The 17,949-nt window shown below is 36.0% G+C and overlaps 1 protein-coding gene across 12 annotated transcripts in view; it reads right to left on the bottom strand.

The window, feature by feature from the left end:
• The window catches only part of CHD9 (chromodomain helicase DNA binding protein 9), a 237,841-nt gene that overhangs the window by 76,977 nt on the left and 142,915 nt on the right, over positions 1–17,949 (bottom strand). For all 12 annotated transcript variants that reach the window (XM_086689430.1, XM_086689428.1, XM_086689432.1 and 9 more), the window contains 7 exons: positions 16,022–16,168; positions 14,997–15,065; positions 14,863–14,918; positions 13,855–13,972; positions 10,473–10,559; positions 10,146–10,283; positions 1,262–1,383 (listed from right to left, as the gene is read on the bottom strand). In XM_086689430.1, the coding sequence (XP_086545556.1) occupies positions 1,262–1,383; positions 10,146–10,283; positions 10,473–10,559; positions 13,855–13,972; positions 14,863–14,918; positions 14,997–15,065; positions 16,022–16,168 (737 nt within the window). The remainder of the gene's footprint in view (positions 1–1,261; positions 1,384–10,145; positions 10,284–10,472; positions 10,560–13,854; positions 13,973–14,862; positions 14,919–14,996; positions 15,066–16,021; positions 16,169–17,949) is intronic.

Below are 17,949 nucleotides of genomic sequence, written 5' to 3' on the forward strand. Positions count from 1 at the left end.
AGGCACCTTTTAACTTCTGGTACATGAGGATGGGGTAAGAAAAGCTAAGAATGGAGCTACGTTTGTAGGCCTGGCTCTGAAGGCGGGCAGGAATCTGAACAAGCTCACCTGTGGGCCCTGGGCTCCTCTACGGAGCAGTCACATGGGCAGTGAGAAGGGCTGGGCTGTGATAGAGGGCTGTCAGGGAACTGCTGAAAGTTTAAAACAAGCAATGGAGGCCATGGGAAGGGTACTGATGAGGGAAAACAAGTAAAACAATATTTTGTTAACTATTTTACCTGGAAGGTTCTCCTGAGAAAAATGAAAGCCAATATTTAGAAAATATAAACTAGAAGAGTGCTGTGTGAGGTAACAAGTCCCTCCTAACTCCATATGACTGCATCTCATGACTCCCCATTACTCAGTGTAACAACTCAGAAGAATCAAGTGAGAAGTAAAAACACAGAAGAATGATTCTGAATAAAAGCATCATCAAATTTTGCTGTTATCACTAATAACAATGCCTTATTGTTTGCTCTTTTGTATACACCACCATACTTTCTCAATCATGGGTCTGTTTTTCACTTCTTTTGCAACTATATTTTCTTCTCAGTAAAAAAGTGAGATAATGTTCCACACAGCATTTTGAACAACATGGAAAATAATTAAAGGGGTAAATTCATTACTAGGTTCTTACATTTTGATTTCTGCTTCTGTTTTTTTGTTTTTGTTTTAAGTAGGCTCCATGCCCAGCGTGGGGCTTGAAGTTATGGCCCTGAGACTGAGAGACTTGCATGCTCTACTGACTGAGCCAGCCAGGCACCCCTTATATTTTGATTTCTACTCCTCATCAACTGCTGACAAACTGCTTCTTGAAGACTTAAATAATAGACCTACCTAATTCTTACTGGTATAATTGCTCACACTTTACTAACCGGATTCAATTCCTGGCAGACAGCAGTCTAAGCTGATAAACTGAAAAATACTTTGTAACACAACAGATGTTTTATGATGGTAAGAAAGGTATTTCAAATTTTATTATTAATCATTTAAATTAATTAATCATCTTAATTAATCATCTGATTGGCATACCGTTAAAGGAAGGAACTGAAGTCAAAATCCTAAATTGTAATTTATATATTTTCCTGAGGTAATCTCACTTTTAATAATAAAAACTCCATGACAGTAACAATACAGCAACATCAGTACCTATTTTACTTAACATATTTTGACACAAATAATAAAACAACACAATTTTTTTCTATTAAGATGTACTACCTACCTATTGTACCAATTGAATAAGAGCCAGTTGAGTCCTTCCAGTTGATATTCCCTGAGTTGATTGCCATTTTTATAGTCCCTGGATTGATCAATTTTTTTCCAAATATTAGCAGGAGGACGATCCTTTAGAAAAAAAAAAGAATGATGTATTTCAGAGTTTTTTAATCTTCCATACATCTCATACATGGTAAAAGCATTGCTTTTAAACTAATTATAGAAGCATAACATTACATAGTGTTATGACAAAATTTTACAAACATCTAGAGACCAAGTTAGTTCTGCACAAACTCTTCCAGAAAATTGAAGAAGGCAGCATATGTCAACTCATTCCATGAAGCCCTGATACTAAAATCAAAGATATTACACAAACTCACTACACATCAATATCTCTAATGAATACAGATGCAAATTTCATAACACAATTTTAACAAATGGGATCCAATATTGAAAAGGGTAATACATCATGACCAAGTGAATTTTTCCCAGGAATGGAAGATAGTTTAAATTTGAAAATTAATCAATGTTGATCAACAGACAAAAATAGATAATCTCAAAAGATGCAGAAAAGGGATTTAAGAAGTCCAATACCTGTTCCTGATAAAACTTCTCATTAAATTTTGAATAGATGGGAACTTCCTCACCTGATACGGTACATCTACGAAAAGGGCCAAAGCTTACATCATACTTAATGATTAAAGACTGAATGTTATCTCCTTAAGAATGGAAAAAGGTAAGCATGTCCACTGTCCCCACTTTTATTCAACATTGTACTGCAGGTTCTAACATGTGCAATCAATCAAGAAAAAGAAATAAAAGGCATTAAGATTAGAAACGAAGAGGTAAAACTAAATTCGAAGAAGACATGATTTGTCTATGGACAAATCCTGTGGAATCTAAAACAAAGATAAACTAAACAGTGATTTTATTAGCAAGGTTGCATGACACAAGATCAATACACAGAAAACTATATTCTACATCGTAGAAACAATTACAAACACATTAAAAATTATCATAACAGCATCCAAAATATGCACTATTTAGGAATACATCTCACAAAATCATGTAAATAAAAAGGTAAATAAAAAGAGGTAAATAAAGAGGTAAACAAAATCATGTAAGAGTGGTATATTTAAAACTATAAAACATTGCTGAGAGAAATTAAAGAGGTAAATAAATAAATAAATGTTAATACCTTCCAACTGAAAAACAGATTCAACATAACCCAACCAAATCCCAGCAATGTTTTTATAGAAATTGACATGCTGATTCTAAAACCATATATAAATGCAAAAGACTAGAAAGATCCCAAACAATTTGAAAAATAATAAAGTTGGAGGATTTATAATGATTTCAAGACTTGTAAAAGTTAAAGAATCGAGACTGGGTGGAACAGTTGTAAAGATAACAAATAGGTCAGTGGAACAGGACAGAGGGTTTAAAAATACACCCACATGTATGAAATCCATTGATTTCTGACAAAGTAGGAAAGGCAATTTAGTGGACTAAAAATAATTATTTTCCCCCCAAAATGATGCTAGAACAATAGGATACCCATAAGCAAAAAATGAACTTTGATCCATACATATACTACATGCAAAAATTAACTCAAAATTCATAATTGACCTAGCAATCCCCACCAAAATAACACTAGCATTCTTCACAGAGATAGAACAAACAATTCTAAAACTTATGTGGAACAAGGAAGGATCCAGAATAGCCAAAGCAATCTTGAAAAAGAAAACCAAGCTGGAGGCATCACAATCCTGGACTTCAATCTGTATTACAAAGCTGTAATCATCAAGACAGTATGGTACTGGCACAAAAACAGACACTCAGATCAATGGAACAGAACAAAGAACCCAGAAATGGACCCACAAAAGTATGGCCAACTAATCTTTGGCAAAGCGGGAAAAAATATCCAATGGAATAAAGACAGTCTCTTCAGCAAGTGGTGCTGGGAAAACTGGACAGCGACATGCAGAAAAATGAACCTGGTCACTTTCTTACACCATACACAAAAATAAATTCAAAATGGATGAAAGACCTAAATGTAAGACAGGAAGCCATCAAAATCCTCAAGGAGAAAGCAGGCAAAAACCTCTTTGATATTAGCCGTAGCAACTTCTTACTCAACATGTCTCCAGAGGCAAGAGAAACAAAAGCAAAAATGAACTATTGGGACCTCATCAAAATAAAAAGCTTCTGCACAGTGAAGGAAACAAGCAGCAAAACTAAAAGGCAACTGATGGAATGGGAGAAGATATTTGCAAACGACATATCAGATAAAGGGTTAGTATCCAAAATCTATAAAGAACTTACCAAACTGAACACCCAAAAAACAAATAATCCAGTGAAGAAATGGGCAAAAGACATGAATAGACACTTCTCCAAAGTCATCCAGATGGCCAACCAACACATGAAAAAATGTTCACATCACTCATCATCAGGGAAATACAAATCAAAACCACAATGAGATACCACCTCACACCTGTCAGAATGGCTAACATAAACAACTAAGGCAAGAACAGATGTTGGTGAAGATGTGGAGAATGAGGATCTCTTTTGCACTGCTGGTGGGAATGCAAGCTGGTGCAGCCACTCTGGAAAAATAGTATGGAGGTTCCTCAAAAAATAGAAGTACCCTATGACCCAGCAATTGCACTAGGTATTTATCCAGCAAATACAGGTGTGCTGTTTCAAAGGGGCACATGCACCCCAATGTTATTTATAGCAGCACTATCGACAATAGCCAAAGTATGGAAAGAGCCCAAATGTCCATCAACAGATGAAGAAGATGTGGTGTGTGTATACACACACACACACACACACACACACACACACACACACACACACACATATACATACAATGGAGTATTACTCGGCAATCAAAAAGAATGAAATCTGGTCATTTGCAACTATGTGGATGGAACTAGAGGTTATTATGCTAAGCGAAATTAGTCAGAGAAAGACAAATGTCATATGACTTCACTCATATGAGGAATTTAAGATCCAAAACAGATGAACATAAGGGAAGGGAAGCAAAAATCATATAAAAACAGGGAGGAGGACAAAACATGAGAGACTCTTAAATATGAAGAACAAACAGAGGGTTGCTGGAGGGGTTTTGGGAGGGGGGATGGGCTAAATGGGTAAGGGGCATTAAGGAATCTATTCTTGAAATCATTTTTGCAGTATATGCTAACTAACATGGATATAAATTTAAAAAATAAAGCATAAAAAAATTCATCATAGACCTAAATGTTACCTAAAACTAAATAAAAATTTCTAGCAAAGATTTCTTAGATATAATACCAAAAGTATGATCCATAAGGAAAAGACAGATAAACTGGACTTAATCAAAATTAGGAACTTTTGTTCTTTTATAGACATTGGTAAGAAGTGAAAAGACAAGCCACAGACTAGGAGCTAAGATTTACAAATCATATATCTGATAAAGGTCTTATATATAGAACACATAAATAGTTCTTAGAGCTAAATAATAGGAAAGCAAACAAGCCAATAAAAAATAGGCAAAATATTTAAATGTCACTTTGTTAAAGAAAATACACTAACGGCAAATAAACACATGAAGAGATTCTAAACATCATTAATCGTTAGGAAATGCATATAAAATCACAATGTCGTACCATCATATACATATTAGAATGGCTAAGATTAAAAAGACTGTCAATATCAAGTGTTGACAAGGATGTGAAGCAACTAGAACTCTTATACAATGCTGTGGAGAATGTATTGTGGTATGACCAATTAGGAAAAAGTTTGGCAGTTTCTTAAAAAATTAAACAGAACACTGAACATATGACCCAGCCATTTTACTCGTGCGTATTTACTGAAGAGACATGAAAGCTCACGTCTAGACAAAGACTTGTCTACTAAAGTCCATAATACCTTAGTTCTAATAGCCAACACAAGTATTCATCAACAGATGAATGGATAAACAAATTGTGGGATATTACAACAAATCCTACTCAGTAATGTAAAGGAATGAATGAACTATCAATACATGCAATAACATGAATTTCAAATGCTACATGAAAGGAGTCATACAAAAAGAACGGTATAAGAACATTTAAAACAATTCATAGTGACATAGGGAAGATCAGTAATTGTCTACAGGTGGGGAATGGGGTTAGAGGAAGGAAGATTTTGGGGGGAGGGATTACAAAGGGGCATGAGAATATGGGAGTGATGGATAGTTCATTATCTTGATAATAGTGATGGTTTCAGACATCAAAACTTACCCAACCGTATACTTCAAATATGCAATTTACTGCATGTTGCTTCAAACTCAAATTATCTTTTAGAAATATGATGTAGCTGGGTCTGGTTCAAGATGATAACAGAGGAAGAACCTGAACTTACCTTTTCCCACAGACACCCTAAATCTACAACTACATATGCAACAATTTCCTCTGAAAGCAACCCCAAAACTAGCTGAGTAACTCCTACACATCAGGCAAATGAGAAAAAAAACAGGTGAGACAGGCTGAGACATAATCTCGCCATAAACCCAGTGCCCTGTGTAGTGACCCATAATCAGGAAGGAACTTACAACTCTAAGCTTCTCCCTGAGAAGCAAATGGTTTAAATGCTGTATGTTGGTACCCCAACTTTTAAGATCTGAACCTGAGAGATGAGCCCCCAAAACATCTAGCTTTGAAACCCAATAGGGCTTGCATCCATGAAACCCACAAGGCTACATAGCTAACTGAGAGACTTCTTCAGGTGCTCACGTGGACTCACCTGGCTACATCCCAGGACTAGTGCAGAGGCAGCCGACTAAAAAGGATGATGTATATCGAATTTTCACTCATATTTTAAATCTACCATACTTCTCTATACCACTTTTGATAATCATGGTACAACGAATTTCTTTGAAAAAAAATCTAGAAGCATAACACTGTATGCAAAAAAAAAAAAAAAAATCATTTACATATATACTTTAGTCCCACTTTTCAATATATTTTTTCTTCCCCAGTAATAAAAAGCTCTGTCATGAATTTATTCTGGATAGCCAAGACATAAACTTTCTTAAGACTGATGGATGGGTGGAGAGAGAACAATATTCTAGCCCCAAACTAGTAGGATCTAGGTCTCAGGAGGATAAATACATTTCTGAGAAACAAATGCAAGGTTTCCTATGGTCTCCCACTTGCAAGTGAGAGTATATTGTTACTAATCAACAAAATGACACCTCTAAAAATTACCAGGATGGTCAGGGTCAGCATATGGTAATTGCGAAAGAAAAACAAAATAGGCTATTAGTAATCTGAAAACAGCTGGCAATTAAAGCTCTGCTGGAACTAAATACAATCAGGGTTTACTAAAGAAAACATTTCTTAAATGGTATCCAGTGAACTTGAATTTCCAGAATCTCTAAAAACACTTTACATGTTTTATATGTTGTTTTATTCAATAATAGCCTAGCAAAAATCCACTTACCTCCTACAGTATTTAACTATGTTAGGCTTGCACCACTGTCAAATGCATGTGGTACGTGAATTAAGGGGATTGTTTCTAATGGCTAATCTCCCTTTATCAAGGACTAAGGCAGTGCTTTTCTCAGTCATGTGTATCAAAATCTTTTTTTTTCTATTTAAAAAAAAATTTTTTTTTCAACGTTTTTTATTTATTTTTGGGACAGAGAGAGACAGAGCATGAACGGGGGAGGGGCAGAGAGAGAGGGAGACACAGAATCGGAAACAGGCTCCAGGCTCCAAGCCATCAGCCCACAGCCTGACGCGGGGCTCGAACTCACGGACCGCGAGATCGTGACCTGGCCGAAGTCAGACGCTTAACCGACTGCGCCACCCAGGCGCCCCAATATCATCTTTTTTAAAAACACTTTTGCCTGGGGTCTGCTCTCAGACATTCTGATTCTGAAACCAGGAAATAGAAAACCAGGCATCTTGAATTTCTGAAAAGTTCCCAAGTGATTCTGATATGCACTTCTGACTGAGGATCACTGACTGATGAGGCTAAAAAACTAGGTTACCACTGAGGCACAGTCCCCAATTCCAAAAAGAAAATCTTTCCTTTCCGTTATATCCCTTGACCCACCCCCCTCCCTTAACTAGTTAACACTTTTGCTTCCCAGTACAAGGGAAGGCATTCTGTAGTCAAAGGAATGGGGGTAAGGCTGCTGTTCTCTTGGTGGCAGATGATGGATATTACTGAGAGATAAATTAAGAAGAACAGAAAAGAGTTATTATAAAAATATGATCTATTCCATGAACAATTAATTTATTTCCTACTCTTATGTCATATCTCCACATTTTTCATGGCAGCCTTCCTCACTGTGATGCTAACTGAAAAGTGATCTGCGCCTGCCTTTCCATGTATAAATTCCCTCTTCGGTGAAGTAAGAAATTTCTGTGACCAAATTACATTTGAAAGAGGACAGGACAAAATATTTAATAAAATCATAATAGGTCTCATTGTGAATTTCTTTTGGATGGCCCCCAAAACTGGATTCACAGAATAATCTTATGTTTTAGAGTTGAAATAAACAATTTTAGGAATTAAAAGTAAAAAAAATTATTCAACATCACTCATCATCAGGGAAATACAAATGAAAACCACAATGAGATACCACCTCACACCTGTCAGAATGGCTAACATGAACAACTCAGGCAACAACAGATGTTGGTGAGGATGCCGAGAAAGAGGATCTCTCTTGCAGTACTGGTGCAAGTCCCACTACTGGTGGGAGTGCAAACTGCTACAGCCACTCTGGAAAGTAGTATGGAGGTTCCTCAAAAAATTAAAAATAGAACTACCCTATGACCCAGCAATTGCAGTACTAGGTATTTATCCAAGGGAGATAGGTATGCTGTTTCGAAGGGACACAGGCACCCCAATGGTTATAGCAGTACTATCAACAATAGCCAGAGTATGGAAAGAGCCCAAATGTCCATCAATGGATGAATGGATAAAGAAGATGTGGTATATACATACAATGGAGTATTACTCAGCAATCAAAAAGAACAAAATCTTGCCATTTGCAACTACGTGGGTGGAACTGGAGGGTATTATGCTAAGTGAAATTAATCAGAGAAAGACAAATATCATATGACTTCACTCATATGAGGACTTTAAGACACAGAACAGATGAACATTAGGGAAGGGAAGCAAAAATAGTACAAAAACAGGGAGGGGGAAAAAACAGAAGACAGTCTTAAATATGGAGAACAAAGTGAGGGTTACTGGAGGGGTTGTGGGAGGGGGGATGGGCTAAATGGGTAAGAGGCATTAAGGAATCTACTCTTGAAATCATTGTTGCACTATATGCTAACTAATTTGGAGTAAATTAAAAAAAGAAAATTTAAAAAGAAAAAGAAAATAAATCAAAGTAAAAAATTATAGAATTATTAGCAATAACACAACTTGCCAGAGCCTTCTAGAATTCTAGTTTTTGTATTAGAAAAGTCAATAACCTGTTCAAGTTTTTTTAATTTTTTTTGACTAGGGAAGAGATTAGTACTGCCCCAGCCAAAACAACAACAACAAAAAAAAAACCCACCACCACCACCAACAACAAAAAAACCAAAAACCAATGTACTTAATTTATGTAGGCTTTTTACCAACATTCCATATAAAAGTTTCTTTAAAAATTTTTTTAAATGTAAAAAAAAATTTTTTTTGATGTTTATTTATTTTTGAGGGAGATGAGACAAAATGTGAACGGGGAGGGGCAGAGAGAGAGGAAGACACAGAATCCGAAGCAGGTTCCAGGCTCTGAGTTGCCAGCACAGAGCCCGATGCGGGGCTTGAATCCACAAACTGTGAGATCATGACCTGAGCCAAAGTAAGATGCTCAACCAACTGAGCCACCAAGGCGACCCTAAAAGGTTCTTTTAAAATAAAGCTATTATGGAAAGAGATGAACTATTTAGTTATAGAGAATTAACTGGTTTATAGAAAAGGAAAAGGTGAGTGTAATAAGGATTTTTTCCTTAATTTATACATACAGAGAATTAATAACTCCACCCAGAGCTGAAACAGATACATTTTTTTCAGTTTATTTATTTTGAGAGAGAATGAGTATGTGTGTGTGCGCACGCGCACGTGTGGGCAGAGGAGGGGCAGAGAGAGAGAGAAAAAGAGAGAACCGCAAGCAGGCTCTGCACCATCTGCACAGAGCCCGATGCAGGACTCCATCTCATCAACTGTGAGATCATGACCAAGCTGAAATCAAGAGTCCGACACTTAACTGAGTCACCCAGGGGCCAGTGAAACTGATATTCCTGATGTATTTTTTATTGTTTATTTACTTATGTTAGAGAGAGAGGGAGAGCAAGTGGGGGAAGGAGAGAGAGAGAGAATCCCAAGCAGGCTCCACACTGCCAGTGCGAAGTCCATTACAGGGCTCCAACTCATGAACCCTGTAAGATCGTGATCTGAGCTGAAATCAAGAGTGGGACACTTAACTGATTGAGCCACCCAGGTGCCCCTATTCTTGATATTTTTATAAATGACCTGAGAGAAAAAGTAGTGGGACACTGTTAAATTCAGAGATAAGGTAGAAGCATTTGCAACTTTTCTGGAGGGAAATCTGAAGGAAATACTCATCAGAATTATAAATGCACATATGCTCTGACCAAGTGATTACACTTCAGATTTGTCTTACAGACACTCGTACAAGGGCTCCATGTTCAATGTTCGCATTGTTTATGACAGCCAAAAACTGGAATACCCAGTTTTCAGAGGAATAAATTAACATACATAAGATATTATGTAGCAATTTTTAAAATACAGTATTCACTGTGTGCCAAAAACAAAATTAAAAATGCAAAGACTACATAAAACCTGTTGAACAGAGAAGTGTTAAGATTTTATGAAGTTGTCTAAGACGCAGTTCTTACCAAATGTCTTGTGTCAGGCCTTGAAGCTTGTAACTGTTCAAACTCTTCTATTTTTGCAAGATCTACATCTTCTTTTAGTTCCCAAGTACTATCTTCATACGGTAATGAGCACCACTTTACTAAGTAGTAAATAACAGGCTGTAAAAAAAATTTTTCATTTTACCATTTTGAAAAAGAGTAGCTAGAAACAGTTTCAATATACGCACCCTACATCCATAAAAACTAAGGAAACATTTTTCAGTGTTTTTAGGTCATTAATTTTTTAAGAACAGTAGGTTTTAACATTTGGCAAGTTTAGGTTTTTAATTTTTTTAACTAAATATTTACCTCACCAGTGTCTTTATCTTCACAAAAAGAGACTTCTAACACTCTGTCTACTTCAACGTAGTCTGGGTTAAATGGTTCCTCTTCCATCTATAATTAAAAAGTAACTTGATCGATATTTGACAAAGAAGTAGAAAGATAAAAGCATTATAAACACAATTTAACTAGCTATTTTCTATACAGCAAACATAAGTTTGATTTCAATTAAATTTTCAATGAATGGGATACTTCCCTTTTAATTTCCAAAAGATACCTACGATGTTTGTCTATACTATGAATCAGCATGTTACATATAATAAAAGCAACCAAATAACACCAAAAATTAAGGTACCTTAGATGAGTAGCTTACTCTAGAAGACACGTTCCTTAAAATTTTCCATAAAGGGTCTCTGTACCTTTCTTTTGCCACTTTCCTCAGGTCTATGTGTTGGAGGCCAACCACCCCACCTGTAGGCCCATCTATCAGCTGTATCAAACATTCTTGATCTACTGATGATTCCTGGGCTCAGGACCCAATGACTTAAATGAAAGAGGACTCTCTATCTGAGTGACCTCAAATTGCACTCATTTACTCTTCAACCTATGTGCGCTTCTTTCCTGCAGTTTCCTACTAGGCTAGTGATAACACAGCACTGCCCCCACCCCCTTATTCCCAGTTACACAAGTCAGACATGGAGAAGTCAGCTCAGATTCTTTCTCTTTTTTAATCTCCCACATCTAGTAAGTCATCAATTCTTATAGATTCTGCCTTTAATGACAGCTCAGATTGGTTCCTCCTTCCTCATTCTCCCTGCTTCGTCACTCCTTACGTGGACTCCGACAACCTCCTAACTAGTCCTTGACTACCTTCTTGCCTCCCTTTAATCCATTTTCACATTGACCCTAGGGTGATCTTTCTCAAATATAAATCTTACCCATGGCTCCCCTGCTTCAAATCCTTCAGTGACCCTCCCTTGTTTGGGGATCAGGCCCACATTGGTTTGTGTGGAATAAACAGGATTGTACCTTTTCCTCCAGCCTCACCTCCTACTGCTTGGCACAGCTGTACCCCAGATTTCATGCTCCCGAAGTACAAAAACACAGCCTTTTCAAACTCCATGTTATGGCACACCTCCATGTTTTTAAACTCGTTCTTCTCCCTTCTGAATGGATTGTTGTTCCTTCTCCTGTCTGCCCGGCTGTTTCCTACTCATTCCTCAACGCCTTACTTTCAATAGCCCTTCTCGACTATCTCTGCTGCCTCTACTCCTCTGCTTAACCTTTAAATACTGTAGTGCTCCATGGTTCTGTGTTTAGTTCTCTTCACTGTCTCAAATCCTTCCTGAACAATGGTATCATCTCGGGATCTCTTGATAACAAAGACACTGCCCAACATCAGAATGGTAACGAGGTACTTTTAAGACAATCTGCATAGTTCCAATTTATGTTGTACCTGAGTCAAGTGAGAAAAATTAGTCTTTGTGAAAAGTTAAAAGATTATTAAGTATTTCTAAAATCTTTAGCTCATTAGAAATTTCTGTATTAGAGTGAGGAGGTGAAAAAATTTTGACCTCCCAGCATCCATAAACTGAGGAGGTCATTAGAATCATCAAATTTTTAAAGTCGATTTTATAATTAGAAAGGAAGTAAGAGTAACTTCATGGTGCAAAAATCTGCCGGATACCACCATAATCTAGTGATTAAAGTTACCACCACCAGTAATGGGGCAAACAGGTATTGTGCACTTCCTGATATGATTTATTGAGAAGGCTACAGTATCATTTCTGTGGTGGTCTTTTACTTTAATTCCAGTGGAGTCAATACACAGAGTTACATTAGTTTCAGGTGTACAATATAGCAATGTTCTTTTAACATGACTTGAATCCCGAGAAAGCATCAGACGCCACCAAATTTACCACCTATACTCTTTTTTCTTTTCTTTTTTTTTTTTTTTTGAGAGAGAGAGATAGCAAGCGAGCGAGCAAGGCGGGGAGAGGGGCAGAGGGAAGAAAAACAAGAATCCTAACTAAGCAGGCTCCACGCTCAGTGCAGAGTCCAATGCGGGGCTGGATCCCACAATCCTGGGATCATAACCTGGGCCGAAATCAAGATTCAGATGCTTAACTGACTGAGCCACTCAGGCGCCATTACCTATACTCTTAAAAATGTTCAAGTAATGAAAAACACAGAAAGACCAATTAAAAGACATATGACAACACAATTCAACATATGATGCTGGATTGGATTCTGGACCAGTTTAACAAACACGAAGACACATCTTTTGCTATAAAAATAGTGGAGCAGTTACTGAAATATGAATAAGGTTTGCAGATGGGTTAATACGACATCAATGTTAATTATATTATTATGTAACAGAATTCTTGAAAACTTAAATACTGATGTATTTGCAACTTGCTTTCAAATGGTTTAAGAAAAAAGGAATGTTCATGGGAGGGAGGCAGAGACTGAGGCAGAGGGAGAACGAATGTGAATGAAAAGCAAACATGGTAAAATGTTAACATTTAGGGAATCGTGTTAAAATATATGTGGGAAAATAAAATGTACAGCATAGGGAATAGAGTCAATGGTGCTGTGATTGCTGTATGGTGACAGATGGCAGTTACACTTGTGGTGAGCACAGTGTAACATACAGACTAGTGGAATCACTATGTTGTACACCTGAAAGTAATATAACATTGTATGTCAACTATACTTCAAGTATAAAGATAGATATAGATACAGATATATATACATGTGAATTCATTGTACTATTTTTACAACTTAAGATTTTCAAAATAGAAACTCTAAAAAAATCTTCAAATGAAAAAGTTAAAAAAAATTTAGATGAATCTAAAACTGCTCTAAAATAAGCCCATTAAAAGAAGAAAGAAAAAAAATTTAGAGCTGAAAAGGCCATCAACTAATAGGTGAGACCGTTCAAGTGAATTATTCCTATGATGTTTTTGTTCATACACACACCACCTGGCATAGAAAATATGCAACATATTTCATGTACTGAAAAATCTTTAAAATTTCCATTTACTTGCTACATTACCATTTCCATTACTTGAATAACTCTGCTGATAAAATTCTTTGAGACATTAACCCACTCATATTCAACTCTTAAGTATTGAAATACTGTGACTTTAAAAATACAAGAAAAAACTAAAAATAAAATAAAAATAGAAGAGTTATCTGCCACTCTGAATTATCAGTGCTCCTGCTGCAGCTAGTTTCCAAGCTAAATTTGGGGAGAGAAAATTACTATATGAAGATGGCATTTGTATTCAAATATCAAACTTGGAAGCCTAAGAATTAAAATGAATAAGACTTAAATTGTTGATAAATAACACTAAATTTGTTCAGAGTTCAACACATAATAGTTTCATTTATTTCCTTTTCTTACGTCTGCAAAAAAATGTGCTCTTTGTGCTTGTCTCAGTTTGAATCGTTTGATTTTCTGCTGGATCCTTTTATCTTTCAAAAGCTGCTGTTCTGTGGCCCACTCACAGTGAAGATAGGAGCTAAAATGTTTATAAAAGCAATATATTAGAATGACAGAGAAAATCATGTTTTGTTTTGTTTTTTTAGATTTATTTTTAATCATAGCATCCAATACAAAATATTCAACTTTATGAATAGGTAGCTCATCATTTCATTTAATGCCAACAGACTCTGTACAATTTCTAAAATAAAGCCACTGTGATCATTATATCCTAAGGAGACTGTAGTATAAACACGTGCAATTTGCCACACAAAACAGAATGGTAAACCAAGTCATCAGGGCAACGAGATGTGATTTATCAGTTACTTCTTCACTGTATTAGTTTTGTTATGATCAGAAAGCTAACTTATTTCAAAGCCAACGTAATTTTATTTAAAACACTTTCTGTCACATAAGTATAGGAAAAAGTGGAATAAAATCTGAAAAGTTCAACAACATAACAAGTAATGTCTATAATTTGTAAAAGAATATTTTATTCTTTCATTTTGATATTAATAGTTAGTGTTTTCTGGAAGAAAATCCCCTTAAACTTTTTTTTTTTTAATGTTTATTTGTTTTTGAGAGAGAGACACAGTGAGAGGGGAGGGGCAGAGACAGAGGGAGACACAGAATCCGAAGTAGGCTCCAGGCTCCGAGCTGTCAGGCCAGAGCCTGACATGGGTCTTGAACTCACGAACCGTGAGATCATGACCTGAGCCGAAGTTGGACGCCTAACAGACTGAGCCACCCAGGTGTCCGCAAATTCCCTTAAATTTTAACATAAAGGGTTTGCAGCCTTTTAAGTTCATGCATTAATTAAACACTTTAAAATGCAGATAAAATAAAAAGAATAATTTAACTTAATATATTTAAATGTTAATTTATATTTAAATCAGTATTTTCTATTATTTTTCTATCTCAGATACTTACTAATTCTTGTATTTTACAAAAAATTCTTCTGTATCAATCATCACTCCAGGTGATACCTAAGGAAATAAAATCAACACTTAGGAGTGTAACACTCAGGCCACGTAAAGTGTGCAACGTAACGTGAGATTACTTACTTCCTTTTTTGTAATTCTAGAAGACAGGATTTTATCCACGATTGCAGCATCTTCTTCACTTGGATTCTCCTATGGGAGGGAAGAAAGAAAATACGACGTCACATTTTAAAAACTCCTTTAGTTGCTACTTTGTAGGTTTACGAACACACTAAAATTCAGCAGATGTTTATTGAGCATGTGTGCCGGGCGTGGTGTTAAATGTTAGGAATACAAAAATGGAAAAACATCACTGTTGTTACTGTCCTGGTCAGCACCTGCATCTTCATCACCGGACACGTACTGTGCTTAATGGGCTCAGCGTGATCATCAGCACTTCATGTATATATTAACTCATTTAACCCTCACAAGTACACAACAAGGTAGGTACTATTATTGTCTCCACTGTACCGATTAGGAAGCTCAAGCACAGAGAACATAAGTGCTTGCCCAAGGTGTCAGATCACTCAGTTGGCAGGTGAGTGGCTGGGCCACAATCCAGACAAGGAAGGTGACAAGAACGCACAGAGAGGAAGATGCACACTCAGAGATACAGAGCGTGCACCCATATTCATAAGGCCAGAGGAGTCAGTGCTTGTGAAGAAGTGGCATGAGGTAAGGCCTCCCTCCCATCCCCCCCCCCCCAAAAAAAATCCACACAAAGGGCTCTGTGCACTGGGCTAAAAACACATCATTCTATTCTGTAAGACTTGGGGAGCTATTAGAGGAGGTTTCAGTAGAAAAGTACTATGATCAGGACTATAATTCAGAAATATTCTGCAAAAAGGATAGCATTTGGAGGAGTTTCAGAAATACATATGTAAGGGGTGAAAAACAAGGTGATAAACTGTATGAAGAAGCAAAGGAAGAAAACAGAAAGGATGAATCTCTAGGTTTCTGATCTGAATAATTAATGGTTCCTTTAACTACAATATGGAATCCAGGAGGAAAAGTTGGAGCAGATTTTAGGAGGAAAGATAATGAGAGTATTTTAAAGAATGTATGTTGACTTCAAATGATTTGTACTTATAATCCCAGATCTGTCTTACCACAAATAACTGTAAAGGCTGTTCACCAGGTAAAGGAGCTGAATTCTTTTTTATTTTCATAGAACCTTTGAGCTCTTCTTCAGATTGTTTCCCTTCTGCATCTTCCGCATATTTTTTTCTTTTAATTTGACGATTTGATCTTCTTTTCTGTAATGAACCATAAGGATCATATTTATATGACAGATTTTAAAGGAAAGACTTTAAAAATAATTACTCCTAGTGTGGCAATTTTGTACATTAAATTTTTGAAATTGTCTTCAACATCCATCTTTTCTCATTTTTCCTTTTAATTAAAGGAAGATTATAATTTTCCCTTTGCCACAGGCTCAGAATCTTGTTCTACTTCCTAACGTTTCAAATAACAAAGAATAGTCAAACCATTATTACTTTTCTTTAGAAATTATTACAATTAAAAAAGATTTATTTAACCACTTCATACCTTGGGCAAAACATATTTTATTAGTAATACCTTTATTACCTGTCTTTAGAAACTATTGTTGAGAAGAGTAAAGACATGTTTTATTTAGCTATTTCACACTTTGGGCAACACATACTTTAAACTGTTAATACTTTTGCAGTTTTTGCTTCAAACCTAAAAAGTGCATCAGATGTATACTGGTTAAATAATTAATCGGGGACATAAAACTAGAACACGATATTAAATAACTGTTACCACAAAACCCACAAACTTCTGTTTAAAACAGAATGAAATAATGTAAAATATTTTAAGAGATACACAAAATAATCAAGTAAATCTACCAAATAATTTAATGTGCATGAAAGAGGAACCTGTTTTTTACTGACTTTACTAGCTTCCCTTAAAAAATAAAAAACACTATCAAAAGCAGAAGTAAGCCTTTTGAAAAGTATTACATTTTAAAGTAATCTAAATGATTTAAAATCAGGTATAATACACATGGCTTTACTTACCTCCCTACATATCTAATATTTGATCTTCCCCACTATAAAATCAAAATCTCAAATTGGCTTGAAAATTTCAAAGAACCTAGGTTTGCTTTTTTTCCCCACATCCCTAAAATCTCATGGGTGGAAGCATCTCAGCCAACTTTTCTATTGCTCAGTATTTGGTAAATCTACCCCTTCTTCCTTCCTTTTTCTATGCCATTTTATATATTTAGTAACTCCCATGACATCCCCCCACATTAAAACCAGCAAAATGACCTATGCATTCTCCTTTTGGTTTCCGCGAATATCCTCAATTTGGTAGGCCTTTCATATTTCCATAGCCATTACAAAAATGCCTCAATCAGTGCAGCAGGCTGAGGACAAACTGCATTCAAAAAATTGCAGTGGCCTTTTACATGCCTCTGCCTGTTTCTCGAGTTGTGGAATACTGAGAGAAAGAAAGGTACTAATATGGTGAGTTAGGTTAGCCAAATACAGTAGATAACCTCATGACTCATGTAGGATGGGTCACCATCTCTTGGCCATGAAGACATACACATTTTCAAAACTCAAGGTAACACTGTTGTTAATATGGGAGACAGGAAGGTGGCATATAAAAGTTGTAATAAAAGGAACTTCTAGAAACCCAAATTTTCCCACATCTTATTTTGAAAAAAAAAATTACTATTACTTGAGGGAAAAATTCTATGGATCTCTAATCTAACACTAGGCTGAAGGAATATTTAGAGTTCTACTACAGGCATCATATAGCTCTGAATACTCAAGAATAGCTTAAATTAGTAAACCAACAGTGACATTTATTATTCTAACAATAACATGTATTACCAATGTTATGTCTCATTGGGCACAAATCTTCTAGGTAGTGAAGTTTAAGAGTAATTCGATATACTTTTAGAAGATTCCATTTGATGTTTTCAGCATTAAAGTTTCCTTTCTGGTCACTTAGGTATCTATTAGTACTTTGAAATGCCTCATTTAGGTCTTTCATAAATTGTAAATGA

Source organism: Puma concolor, chromosome E2 (assembly GCF_028749965.1).
Source record: "Puma concolor isolate L17-30 chromosome E2, mPumCon1.1.hap2, whole genome shotgun sequence".
Classification (NCBI taxonomy): domain Eukaryota; kingdom Metazoa; phylum Chordata; class Mammalia; order Carnivora; family Felidae; genus Puma; species Puma concolor.